The sequence below is a fragment of the Raphanus sativus genome, chromosome 8 (genome assembly GCF_000801105.2).
Source record: "Raphanus sativus cultivar WK10039 chromosome 8, ASM80110v3, whole genome shotgun sequence".
NCBI lineage: Eukaryota > Viridiplantae > Streptophyta > Magnoliopsida > Brassicales > Brassicaceae > Raphanus > Raphanus sativus.
Window position 1 is genome coordinate 27,144,997 of NC_079518.1, and position 12,215 is coordinate 27,157,211.

The 12,215-nt window shown below is 34.5% G+C and overlaps 3 protein-coding genes across 3 annotated transcripts; 1 reads left to right on the top strand and 2 right to left on the bottom strand.

Moving 5' to 3' along the window:
- The first annotated feature begins 491 nt into the window (after positions 1-491).
- Positions 492-1,695, top strand: LOC108834056 (defensin-like protein 182). Its single transcript, XM_018607422.2, has 3 exons — positions 492-566; positions 805-1,098; positions 1,220-1,695. The coding sequence occupies exons 1-3, from the start codon at positions 509-511 to the stop codon at positions 1,267-1,269; spliced, it is 402 nt and encodes a 133-aa protein (XP_018462924.2). The 5' UTR covers positions 492-508; the 3' UTR covers positions 1,270-1,695.
- A 998-nt stretch (positions 1,696-2,693) lies between these two features.
- Positions 2,694-7,224, bottom strand: LOC130498401 (putative disease resistance protein At1g50180). The gene is given in 4 exon segments (XM_056991735.1): positions 2,694-4,526; positions 4,603-4,749; positions 4,829-4,996; positions 6,163-7,224. Coding segments are annotated over 4 exon segments (2,763 nt in total). The 5' UTR covers positions 6,881-7,224; the 3' UTR covers positions 2,694-2,796.
- A 132-nt stretch (positions 7,225-7,356) lies between these two features.
- Positions 7,357-8,860, bottom strand: LOC130498400 (sirohydrochlorin ferrochelatase, chloroplastic-like). The gene is made up of 6 exons (XM_056991734.1): positions 8,731-8,860; positions 8,390-8,640; positions 8,256-8,317; positions 7,876-7,986; positions 7,713-7,805; positions 7,357-7,589 (listed from the first exon to the last, which is right to left on the bottom strand). The coding sequence occupies exons 1-6, from the start codon at positions 8,793-8,795 to the stop codon at positions 7,479-7,481; spliced, it is 693 nt and encodes a 230-aa protein (XP_056847714.1). The 5' UTR covers positions 8,796-8,860; the 3' UTR covers positions 7,357-7,478.
- Positions 8,861-12,215: the final 3,355 nt, after the last annotated feature.

Consider the following 12,215-nt stretch of genomic DNA (forward strand, 5'->3'; position numbering starts at 1 on the left):
TGATAATATTATTTCAATTCGTCGGTTTAAGTGACCATCTCCTAAGAGCAAAATACTATTTATTTTACTTTTATTTTATTGTTACTTTTCTGTGTTATATTCAAATTATTATTTTTTATTGTGGGTGAATTAGTTTCAGATCAATTTAGCAATTTACATCGGTTTGAATTTTTTTAAAGACGAGTTACCGTCAATTTTAACCTTTTTGGTATAATTCACATTCGCACTATTGAGCGAGTGAGCGCCAAGGAAGTATTAATTCTTCTTAGATGGTGTATATTTTTAAAGCATCACTTTTCCTTATTTTTCCTCTTATTAAATCAACAATTAAAGCCGAATATATCATTGAAAGATATAATCGCGTATTAGAGAGATTTATGGTATTACTGACATAATTAATATACATATTAGGATTCTCTCTATTGATTGTGAATCTAAATAAACGTAGTATATATACTTTGCCTTTGTTAATGGAATAGCACAACACATCTCCCTCATTCTATAAGAAATGGAGAGGTCAATTTCATATGTATTATTCGTCACCTTCTTTGTCATGTCTACGCTAGGTATATTACATCTTCTAGTTTTCGTGTTTTTGGGTATAGTATACCTTCTACAGTTTTAAAACTTCTCACTATGATTCAGTTAACATTTTTTATTTAATACATTACACGCTTTTAACTGCCAACAACTTTGCCTTGATTGTATATTTTGTTCTTGTAATGTATATGATTCTTGAACATTGTCAAAAACACAAGTCATTTTATACAAATATTTATGTTTTCTCTGTATTTTTTATTACAGTTATGACTGAGGGACAAGGGAATTTGTGCAGAGATGGTCTAGGCACTTGTGAAAACTGTGACCAGAAATGTAAAACTAAGCACGGACCATCAAGCCAAAGCAACTGCGACCATAGTGTTGGAGTGGCACTATGCACGTGCTTTTACCAATGTACTCCTCCGAAACCTTCGCCGCCGCCGACACGGCACACTTGCAACAATGGAACTACTCTATGCACTGAGTGTTCGGACAATTGCTGTGACACAAACTGCGCAAAGTCGAATAACGGTGGACATCGAATTGGTAATTCCATAGGTATTACACTAATACTCATCTTTGTTTGTGTCAGTACCCTTGCTAGAATTGATTAATTTAGAATCAATATTTATTATGTTTCCTTCATTAATTTTGTTGTCTTGGATGATTCTTTTTGAAGCCTTTCCCGTATTCTTGTTGCTTGCGTTCGGCTGCTTGGGAAGTTTATGATGATGGTTATGCCGTGCCGTGCCGTGCCAGAGGAGAAATTTCAGCTCTCTTATGTCTGTTTGGATTTGGTGACTTGGAAACTTTCACCAAATTTCTACAAATGTGTTTCCTTGTTTTTTTATTCCTTTTTGCCAAGTAAACATAAATTAGGCTTTTGTAAACCCTAAAATTTTCATTTATGATATTGACAGTTTAGCAACAAAAAATGGTCATGCCGTGTCTAAATGTTTTTATTAATTGATATTGCAATTTGACTGGTTGTAATAGTTGGTGAAGGTAATCTTGTTTACAGTTTTAGTTGAAGTAAGGTTGTAAAGGCACCGGTTCATATCCGGCTAATAGCTCCAGTTTTTATCCGACTTAGTCACCTAAAAGCTTGTCCGAGTCTTGTTTTGTGATTGTTCCATCCTAGTTTAGGATGATTTATTGTAATGGATCTTGTTCTTTGGATATTTAAATTAAAACTCAGATGACAAAAAAGAAAGTTTTATTGTCTTCTTCCAAAATATAAGAAATTTTAAAAATATGCATTAGATTCTTTTAAAGACTTAATTTTTTTTGTATGTCAATGAATGAGGAGAACAACGAAGTCCATTTTCATTCCTAAAAGTTTACAACAATTATAAAGAAAGATAGAACAAAAAATATTTTTTTTTCACAAAATTTGGGAAGAACTAATAAGTAACAAAGATTTCATTATTCTTTCATAACTTTACTTTTCGTTCTTATTGTTTTTAGTGGTCTTAGTTAAAACCAAATGATTGTCTTCACTAGTAATAAGGAAATTAGAAAAGTCATTATTTAGAAAAAGAGAAAATCATTGATATGCAATGTCCATTGGGGGGGATTAAAAGATTTGGCCATTTAGCAAAACGATAATGAATTGACTTTGTCGCCAGTATTTTCTCGGACAAAACATTTGTTTTGTTTGTATGACTCAATATATCCATACTATAATTTGTGTAATTTTTCCGATAAGAATCCTTATGTTAGAAATTAGAACGGTTTAAATCATTGTTGCCTTTAGTGAATTATAACATAATTTATTTATCATTCCGTTATATATAATCCATTTTATTTTATATAATTTTAAAAAATTCTAGATCAACGACACAATATTAGTTTCCCCATTGTCACAAGTAATGCTTATTATCTGAAAATAGGTTTATCTAAACGTCTACAATTGTATATATGACAATGTAATACATACATAAAGTGATTTTCATAGATAATATTTAATGATTTTTTGAGATAAAAAAGATGTTCAGTTTGGAATCTGTAAAACAATGTTGTACCTTCAAAAGCTTTCTTTCATGAATTGGATATCTCTTCAAGAGATCTGATTATATTCAAATTAATAATTCTTTTGAGATGTTATCCCTTATAAATACGCATGAGTATATGATTGGTCTTATAATATTAACACTCTTTTCTTAATTCTATTAAATAATTAGAGTTTAATTATTAATGCATAAAATCATGAAAAGTTAAATGAAACTAAAACATCAGTAATGAAGAAACACATATTTAAACGTCACAGTACTCAAAAACAACACAAGGCACATGTTGAATCTTGTAGAAATCTTCACCACCAGATGCCAACTTATCTTTGAACGCCTTTGTCATGTTCCCAATCTCTACTTCTTGTAGTTTCTTCAAGAATCTAATTCCTTCAGGAACCGACTTCAGTTTCTTACAACACTTCAGCTCCAAAGAAACAAGACACATCATGGCACCATCTTCTACAACCCATTCTTCTAGATTCTCAAGCTGTGACAACGTCAAAGAACGCAGCTGAGGGAAACCATTTACAGAACAATGAAGTTTACTACCTACAAAAGATCCTTCAAACAGTTGAAGAATCTTCAAGTTTGGAAGCTTCTCAAGAACCAAAAGAGGATCATCCACTAATCGGCATTGCCACAACCGCAAGGCACCGAGATCAGAGGAGAAGCTCTGTTCCCCAGGTAGCTTTTCTAGTTGAAGGAACAGTTCCAGCTCAGAGAGATTAGCAAAGGCAGAAACCAACTGTGTTATATCAACTGGTGGAGGCATAGGTTCGCAGGGAACGTTAATCGTCAAGCCACGGAGACGTTTCAAAACTCTACTTAAAGAAGAAACAACCTCAAAGTCTGTGTTCTGAGAAGAAAGATTGATAGACAATCTTCTAAGACTTGTCATTACCAGTAGATCCCTTGGATTGTATTGCCCAACAGGGAAGTCCCAGAGCTGTTGCAGGTTCCTTAGAGTACTCAAGTCCAGCTTCGTTCTTGGATCAAGTTCTGAAGGCATGCACAGATGTCTCAGCCTCCGTAGCTTCCATATCACATCTGGTATATACAGTTTCCCCTTCACGAACAAATCTAGAGTGATCATCAACGTTAAGTTTCCAATACGTGATGTTAGTTCCTTAACATTTGTCAATCTCAAACTAAAGTTTCTCAAATGGATGAGATCTCCTACATCATCTGGCAACTTCCCTCCTTTGATTTGAGCTCCCTCAAGGTCTAAAACTCTAAGGAGTTTCATCTTTCTAAAGGAGACCTTACCAAGAAGCTCCCATTGACTTCCTTGATTTTTCATCAAATACACAAGAGATCTTATGCAGTTCACTTGAGAAAGTCTCTCCATCCTGTGTTCCTCTGCACCACCATGCAACTGTACAGAGATTCTGCGAGATGTGTTGGTCAAAAGAGACGGGAAAGCTTCATCTTGTTGCCTTGAATCAATAACTTGCACAAAGCTTTCTTGTTCTGCTTTCTGTAAACAAACCTCCCTCATTAGATCATGCATACGACATGTCATAACTTCCGAGGTGACAATGTCTCTTTTTCCAACCATCACAATGCTTCTCTTCACTAACTCTTCAAGGTAATCTTGCCCTACATCCTCTACTGTCATCCCAGCTTCCACAGGCATAACCATTCCCTCTGCGATCCAGTAACTAACCAATGTTCCCACATGGACCTCAAAATCTTCAGGATAATGAGCAAAGTATAGGAAACACTGCTTTAGATGAGGAGGCAAGTCCTCATAACTCAAAGACAAAACATCTGCAACCATCATACTCTTACTTCCATTGCAACTACCTCCACTTGAAACATATGTTTTGATGTTTTCTTGCACTCTCTGCCATTGGTTCGATGTGTTTTTCATCGCCAAAAGTCATCCTAGAACTGTAATAGCTAGAGGTAAACCTCCACACCTTATGGCCATCTGCTTCCCAATCTCCTCCAGTTTCTTGACCAACACTGGTTCTAAAACATGGTAAATACAAGTCTGAATATTGTAAAATATGGTAGAGTATGCTGAAGTAGAATTAGATTGTATTACCTAAATCATCTCGTCCCTGTAGTGAAATTTTCTCCAACAGCTCCCAACTCTCTTCATGTGTTAGCAATCTCGGCTCATGGAGTACACCTCTTGGATCAGCATACAAAGCAACCTCCTTGTTCCTTGTGGTGAGTATTACGTTGCTTCCTGCAGTGTTGTGAAAAAGACTTTTACTTAATCATGCTCTGAAGTGACAAGGATTCACATTTGATCATCAGCATGTTACCTGTTTCATGTGGAAAGACGTGTTTCAAACCATCCCAAGCATCAGTGCCCCATATATCATCAAGCACAATGAGGCATTTATTCCTTTTCAAGAACCGATGCAACTCCTCTCCAAGCTGTTCATCTCTCAAGCCAAGTATCCTCTGGTTCTCATCTTTATAGCTAAGGTGATAAGTGACTATGGTTAGATAGATTAGGATATTTGACAATTAGAGTTTGATAGTTTTCTATTTAATAATTGGTTTTAAGTTTTCTAATTTATGTTAGCTTTCTATATTCTAAAAGTTGTATCCCTATATAAGGGTTTCTTATTATTAATAATAGGGAGGCTTCCAAGAATTAACTTAATCTCTAAGAGAAATTAGGTTAAGAGGAAGTAAGCTTTTTGGTTCATATCAATTTGGTATCAGAGCCGAACGATTCGATGGGAGAGGAAACAAATGTTATGGAGCAACTTGCTATTATGATGGCAAAGATCGAAAACATGGGGAGTGAGTTGAAGAGTGATTTGAGATCCCTAACAGAAAGAGTGAATGCTTTGGAATCACAGCCTTCATCTCCTAAAGCTCAAGATATTAAGAAGAAGGGGGTTCTTCAAGATCATTCACCGGCTATCAAATTTTCAACAGAAGAGCTATCCGAAGTTGAGAACTTTAGTAGGAGCAAGGGAGGAAAAGCACAACTTGGTGAGATAAGGGAGATTGCAAAGAGTATTCAAGCAACGTTGAAGGAGCTAGAGAGGAAGAAAAAAGAAGAAGCCATGTTAGCTATGGAAACTTTCGCTGCTGTGCATGAGGAAGCACCCGTGCAAACCAACGCAACAGTAGAGAAAGTTCATGAGAAGAATATGGAGGAACCTCGAAAGGATCATGTGATGATCACTCTGAAATCAGACATGTCGTTGAAGGTAATTTCAGAACAAGAAAACCCTAACCATAAGGAAAATAACGACATGGTTGGGAGAGGCATACATGAAGTTATGAAGTTCTACAAAGAAAAAGAGATTAGTATAACTTGTGGGAAGATACATGAAATCTGTCATATGCATATGAAGAGTTGGAGCTTGAGGGCAAGCTCCGAGTCGAAGAGGGATGTAATGATAAGTGACTATGGTTAGATAGATTAGGATATTTGACAATTAGAGTTTGATAGTTTTCTATTTAATAATTGGTTTTAAGTTTTCTAATTTATGTTAGGGCTTTCTATATTCTAAAAGTTGTATCCCTATATAAGGGTTTCTTATTATTAATAATAGGGAGGCTTCCAAGAATTAACTTAATCTCTAAGAGAAATTAGGTTAAGAGGAAGTAAGCTTTTTGGTTCATATCATAAGGCTCAAAAGAATCTCTTGCCAAACATGCCTCCGTCTAAACTCTTGAGAAACATATACCCATGCAAACCTATCGAAATGACGCCTCACTACACAGTGATGGAAGACCTGTTTGGCTAGAGTTGTCTTCCCCAAACCACCCATTCCGCAGATGGACATGACCTTTAAATTCTCACCACCGGAGACTAAATCATTCACTAACTTCTCAAGACTCTGCTCTAACCCAACAAGATTGTGCTCAACAGCATATGGAAAGGACTGCCTCTGCTCTCTTAAACTATTGAACAAACAACTCAAACTTTCTCCGTCCATAGCTTCTTTTATACCATAGTCTCGCATGCTTGCTGCTATCTTAGAAAGCCTGGAGGTGATCTCTTTAATCTCTGAGCCAACACTATGAAGTGAAACCGTCTCTCTCAAGATGCAAGCAACCCTCCTAAACACCTTTTTGATTCCTTTTCCTTTCTTTGATTCTGCCTTGAGGAAAAATGCTTCTAGGACATCCTCTGCATCATAGGCAGCTTCTCTAATCTCTGCAATCCAATTACGCACTCTCTCGCTTTTACTCTGCTTCTCATCTGCATCTTTCAAGAAGCACCTCAAACGCTTGAGTTCGTCTTGCAGCTGCTTCACCTGGTCGCCTATACCAAACAAGAACAACGGTTCTTCAAGGAGAAACTCTCCTAGCTTCTGCACTGTCACAGAAACAATAGCTTCTGCCATTTGCCTGTTTCTTGATTCACAACTTTGACTCTCCCATTCTCTACTCCCTACACTATAAAGAGTCAACAATGAACTATCATGGCACAAGATTCCAGATCAACTCACTCATAAAACTATTTTGTCCCTTTCTGATTTTCAACTCCTAGCACCATGTGAACATAATTCTCTGGTACTGCTACCAAACCACTTCTTGAAATGTTCTTTTGTATTGGCCCATAAACCACCACATCCACATATTCATACATCACTTCGGTGGGAGACTTTCAAAAGTCTTCCTGTCTCCTACAACCATACATTTCATTTTCTTTCTCACCTTTAATTACAGATGCTACAGTAATAAAACTGGAGTTCTCTACCGCATATGATTAATCTAAGAAGTTTACTCGGAAACTTTTGCTGAAAGAAATTTGAGAGATTACACTTAACAGATCTCTTATTATGATTGTTGTGTTTTCAATTGGTGTGAAACAAGAACGTGTAATAACTGATGAGTAGGATCTATGAACAATAATATAACATGCCTCCTTGTTTTTATTCTTCCTCATCCGAAAGGTTAGAGAAAACCAGCAGATATACAAAAACGTTCTTACATTTGAGCCTAAGAACTATTGTAGAGCTTGCACTTGTTTGTTCCAGCACAGACGAGACATTCGTCTGCATCACCTTCAACATGACTCAGACAATGTTGGATTCTGTCGTTCACAACATCCTGCGGAAAGAAACATAAGCAGGTTTCTAAAATTTCAGTAGCCAAAAGAGAACATAGAGGTTCAAAAGTGTTGACTCGTTTTAAGTAGCAAGACTGGTAGAAAAACATGTTTTAAGTTCTTACAATGAGGAGATTATGGAGACCGAGAGGTGCAGTAATGAGGTATGAGATGTCAGAGAACTCCTTTGCAGCATCAGCCGTCAAAGCAGGAATGTCCTTTAATCAAACAAACAAGGTTATTAGTGTACAATCTCCAGTAAGTAGACCAACTAAAAGCTTGACATACCTGATGCCAATGTCTTCCAGGAAAGAGAAAAAATGGGCTAACAACTACACGTTTGGCTCCTTGTTGTACACACAAACTGAAGGCACTTTTTATAGATGGCTCAGCCAATTCCTAGTGTAAAAAGTAAGAAATCAGAATATAGAAAGTAAACCAAAATGAATATCAAAGTAGTCGATTCAACCATAAGTCTAAAACATAACCATGAAACTACAAACAGACTGTATCAAATTCATAAGAATGCAACTCTAGTGGTTCGAACAAGTCAATTCATTCAGGTAATCTATTAGAAATGGAGTGAACTTAATTGAATTTTTTCAGGGCATTTTAAAGGAACATGAGATGACACAGCAAGGTGGTAATAAAGAAAAAAAAAACAGTACCATATGAGCAGGCTCAACAATAGGGTAGCCAGTGTTGTCTTTGAACATCTTTACAAACTCCTCTGAAATTCAAGAAACAACCAACCATCAGAGAACGAGAAGGGGAGAAAAGGAGCTTAGAAGAGGAGTGTTACCAAGCATGAGATTAGATTCACGGCGACGAGAACCGTGATCCACGATTATTATCCCATCAGCATCACCAATCCCACTTCTGAGCAGCTCACCATCCTCGAAGCTCGCCAAAGATGGCGATCCTCTTCTTCTTCTTACTCGTTGGGATTGAAAGTTGTCAACTTTCAAGGAACATGGCAAAGCCCACGACCGATTCGTCCTAGTAATCTCACAAGAAGAAGAAGATGGAACACGAGCATCCGCTCTCAGATTGCTGGAAAATAAAAAGAGGAGAAAACTTCAGAGGAAAGCAAAAAAACAAAAAGAGAAGAAAAAGGACATAAGGGGTAAATGATAAAAGAACCGTTGAGAGAAGATTCTGTGAGAGGAGAGGTTCATCAAGAAGTGAGATTGAGTCGCTGCTGCCATTCTGCTCTGATTGTCACAACTTTGTCGGGGACTGACTGGACTCGATTTTCTCGCTTTATTGTATTGTTCGCATAAAATCCTCAAGAAAACTCTAAATAAATGGGCCGTTCGTGAGCCTTTAATAGGCCTTCCAAGATTAATTTCTATAGACAACATTAATACGACACAAAGGTTTCTGCAAAGATCTAAATGAGGGAAAAAGGGAAGCATTTTCCGAGATCTAATCTATTTATCCTTTTATATATTAAAGAGAAATTCTCTCAAATAATAATAAAATAATTTTTTTCATCAAAACAAATAGAAAAATAAGTAAAATAAATTTCATTGAAGAGATAAATTTCTTTTTATATATTTACTTTATAGATATTTAAATATATATATATATATATATATACTTAAATAAAAATAAAAATATATTAAAAATTGTGAATAATGCGTTTTTAAATTTGAAATTTTTATCTTTTATTTTCTTGAATTTTTTCAAGATTTTATTTTGTCTAAACCATATATATGTGTATATATATATATATATTTTATATATATATGTTTTCTAAACCATTTCATATGATAATACTATTTGTTTTAAATATTTCTATAGCAGATGAATCATAACAACTTCGAAAGCCAAAAAATTGACAAGGTAATGGACTGAGTTGTGTAAGATTTCAGATGCAAAATTTCTCGACAAGTGTGATGGAAAAAATTTCTAGATTTAGTACTTTATTTGTCATATTTGAAGTTGAATAAGTACATTTGTGAAGATGAACCAGTTAATCATGTTGGTTCGTCATAATTGAAAGTGAAGATACACTGATTCATGGTGATTATATATGTAAAGGAGTCGATATTAGACCGACTAATCGATCTCTTTTATGCATTATACTCTCAGAAAAAAAACTTTTAAGGCGTTGTGGTAGAAGAATCACAAAAAGATGTGATGATGCGTCAACATTTTTCCACTGCTAAATTCTTACATTTTCAAATTGTGGACTCTAAACCTATTGTTCAACAAATTAAACAATTTCTCTCAATCTGATGAAATTTCACTTCAGAGGGTATTTATCTTTGTAATACTTTTATTGTAAATTGTTTGATTGAGAAGCTTCATGCGAGTTGGGTGAATCTCAAGACTTATTTGAGGTGTATTCGAAGTAAGTTAACTTCATTGAATGATATACTCAGCAGGATAAAGTTTGATGATCTAAAAAAGAACTTCATAGAAAATTAATTGTGTTCCTTTCGACATGAGAAGTTAAAAGCCAATACAAACACACAGTAAACAGGCGCTACTGATAAAAAACTAAGAAATGAATTTGTCACAAATGTGGAAAAATTACAATGTTTAAAACTATTTAAAATTCTTTTATGCGTTTTCAGTTTGTTGCTATTCCTTTTTATTTCCAATTAAGCTTTGATTATTTAATAATAATTCTTTTTTTTTGAAATTATAGTTTAATATTGATATAAGCTAATTAATAACATCAATCATATCAAAAAATATTTAGATCGACACGAAATGTTTGTTGACCCTTTAAATGGCTTTAAATATCAAGAGTAAATGAGGATACATTGTTATTTTTTAAATGTGAACTTCATTATATATATGGACTCAGTTTATATTGACCGTAAACTTTCATACACTTCTCTGTTTAATATTCTTCTTGAGGCAATTTTGTTTTAGGAAATCTCCAACACAATCTATATTTTATTCCGAAATGGAGTAGTGAAAGGAGTGATGAACAAAAATAATATTACCATATTTATAGAGTAAACCTTTTTATTTTTGTTAATTACTCTGTTTACACTCCATTTTGGAGTAAAATAGGGAGTGAGTTGGAGATGTTCTTATGATATAAAAAATAACATCTATACTATTAAAGTAGAATACCTAATAGGATTCTACCCTTAGATTTTTAAGTTATTTACAAGTCTATGCCATTATCTTTTTATTTTAATTTAAGAAATATGGAAATAAGTATTAACTATCAATCAAATATCAATATTTACTTTATATGAATACATATAACCAATTAATCAAAAAGAAAAAAAACGCTCCTGTAGCGATTAGGAAGGCGACGTTCACAAAGACCTAATGATGCTCAACTGCTCAAGATTTTCTTTTCTGGGTGATTTACTTTACGAACTATGGGACGGGTTCCTCTTGCGGTCATGGAAAGTGTGATTTTTTAGTGGTCACTTATGCGGGGTTATTGGGGAAGATCGAGGTTCTAGATGTACCATCTATTGCGATTTGGAGATCTGTGCTTATACAGGAGGATTTCATGGATGAAAGAGGAAAGTGGAGAATTATGAAGGTGAAGAGGAAGCTGAACGAAGATTGCTTCGATACACTTTCGCGTCTGTGTTTTTGATGGTCAAGTTTTTGATAGTTGGGAAAGGAATGGTGCAGGATACAAAGCTCAAAGATATTTTTGGAGGAGTGCAGTGGTTACAAGAGATTTTGGAGAGATTCAATCGAATCCGTTCAGTGCGAAGCTTATTCGGGAAGTACAAAGAATTTCTGGAAACTTTGTGATTAGTTCTCAATTAATAAAATCCATGAGACTTTGAGTCCTGTCCTCGATCAGTTATGATGAGCTTTGTTTTTTCAGTTTGTGGTTCAAGGTTATCTTTGACTTATATATTCATAGTTTATTTGAATAAGATGTTATGGCTGGCTTTTCAAGTTAGGGAGGTACAATTTCCTGTTCTTCATTTACTAGGTTCAAATCGTTTTCAAAGTTTTTATATATTTATATTATGTATTGGCGGTGATACTAACAGAGCTACTGAAAGTACGTTAGGAAAACATTCAGAGTTCATTACTGATAATTTTTTTTATCAAGATACACGTTTAATTGCTAAAAGTCATAAAGGTTGGGTTTGTTTAGCACAGAATCAAATATCCATGAGCATTAGCGTTTGCATCTGGCTATTTTTGGGAAAGAATGATCGAGATGTTACAATGTATCAGGATTGTACTCTGGTTAAACACAAGATGGTGTTTTAGTGCTTCCATATAAACTTATTAATCTATAAAATTATTTACCTTTTACAATATGAATGCTTTTATACATTTCCTTTGTTTAAAATGGAACACATGTTTCAGTTTATATACTCTTTTCAAAAACAAAACCTGTGACCTATTATTGATAAGAGTTTTGACAATATGATTGCTATACAATTGGCATTCCTTGATACTGATATTATTCAATTATATAGTAGCTATAATATATTTCTCATATAAAATATAGAGGTTCCCATAACATTTATATAACATTTACTTAACATTTTAATATCGTGTTAATAGTATAGTTTAACTGGAAAACTAAAAAAATCAGTTTACTTTTAACTCTTTTTGTTTAGATTTGAAGGAAACCAACAATTATTTGGTCACATGCTAGATATTCTCGCCTTACA

Excerpts from the sequence above, each read along its gene's own strand:
- LOC108834056 (XM_018607422.2), top strand. The coding sequence starts at position 509 with ATGGAGAGGTCAATTTCATATGTATTATTCGTCACCTTCTTTGTCATG. Across the intron at positions 567-804 it reads CTTTGTCATGTCTACGCTAG|TTATGACTGAGGGACAAGGG; the intron begins GTATATTACATC and ends TTTTTATTACAG. Across the intron at positions 1,099-1,219 it reads TCGAATTGGTAATTCCATAG|CCTTTCCCGTATTCTTGTTG; the intron begins GTATTACACTAA and ends TTCTTTTTGAAG.
- LOC130498400 (XM_056991734.1), bottom strand. The coding sequence starts at position 8,795 with ATGGCAGCAGCGACTCAATCTCACTTCTTGATGAACCTCTCCTCTCAC. Across the intron at positions 8,641-8,730 it reads CACAGAATCTTCTCTCAACG|CAATCTGAGAGCGGATGCTC; the intron begins GTTCTTTTATCA and ends TTTATTTTCCAG. Across the intron at positions 7,590-7,712 it reads GTCTCCATAATCTCCTCATT|GATGTTGTGAACGACAGAAT; the intron begins GTAAGAACTTAA and ends TTCTTTCCGCAG.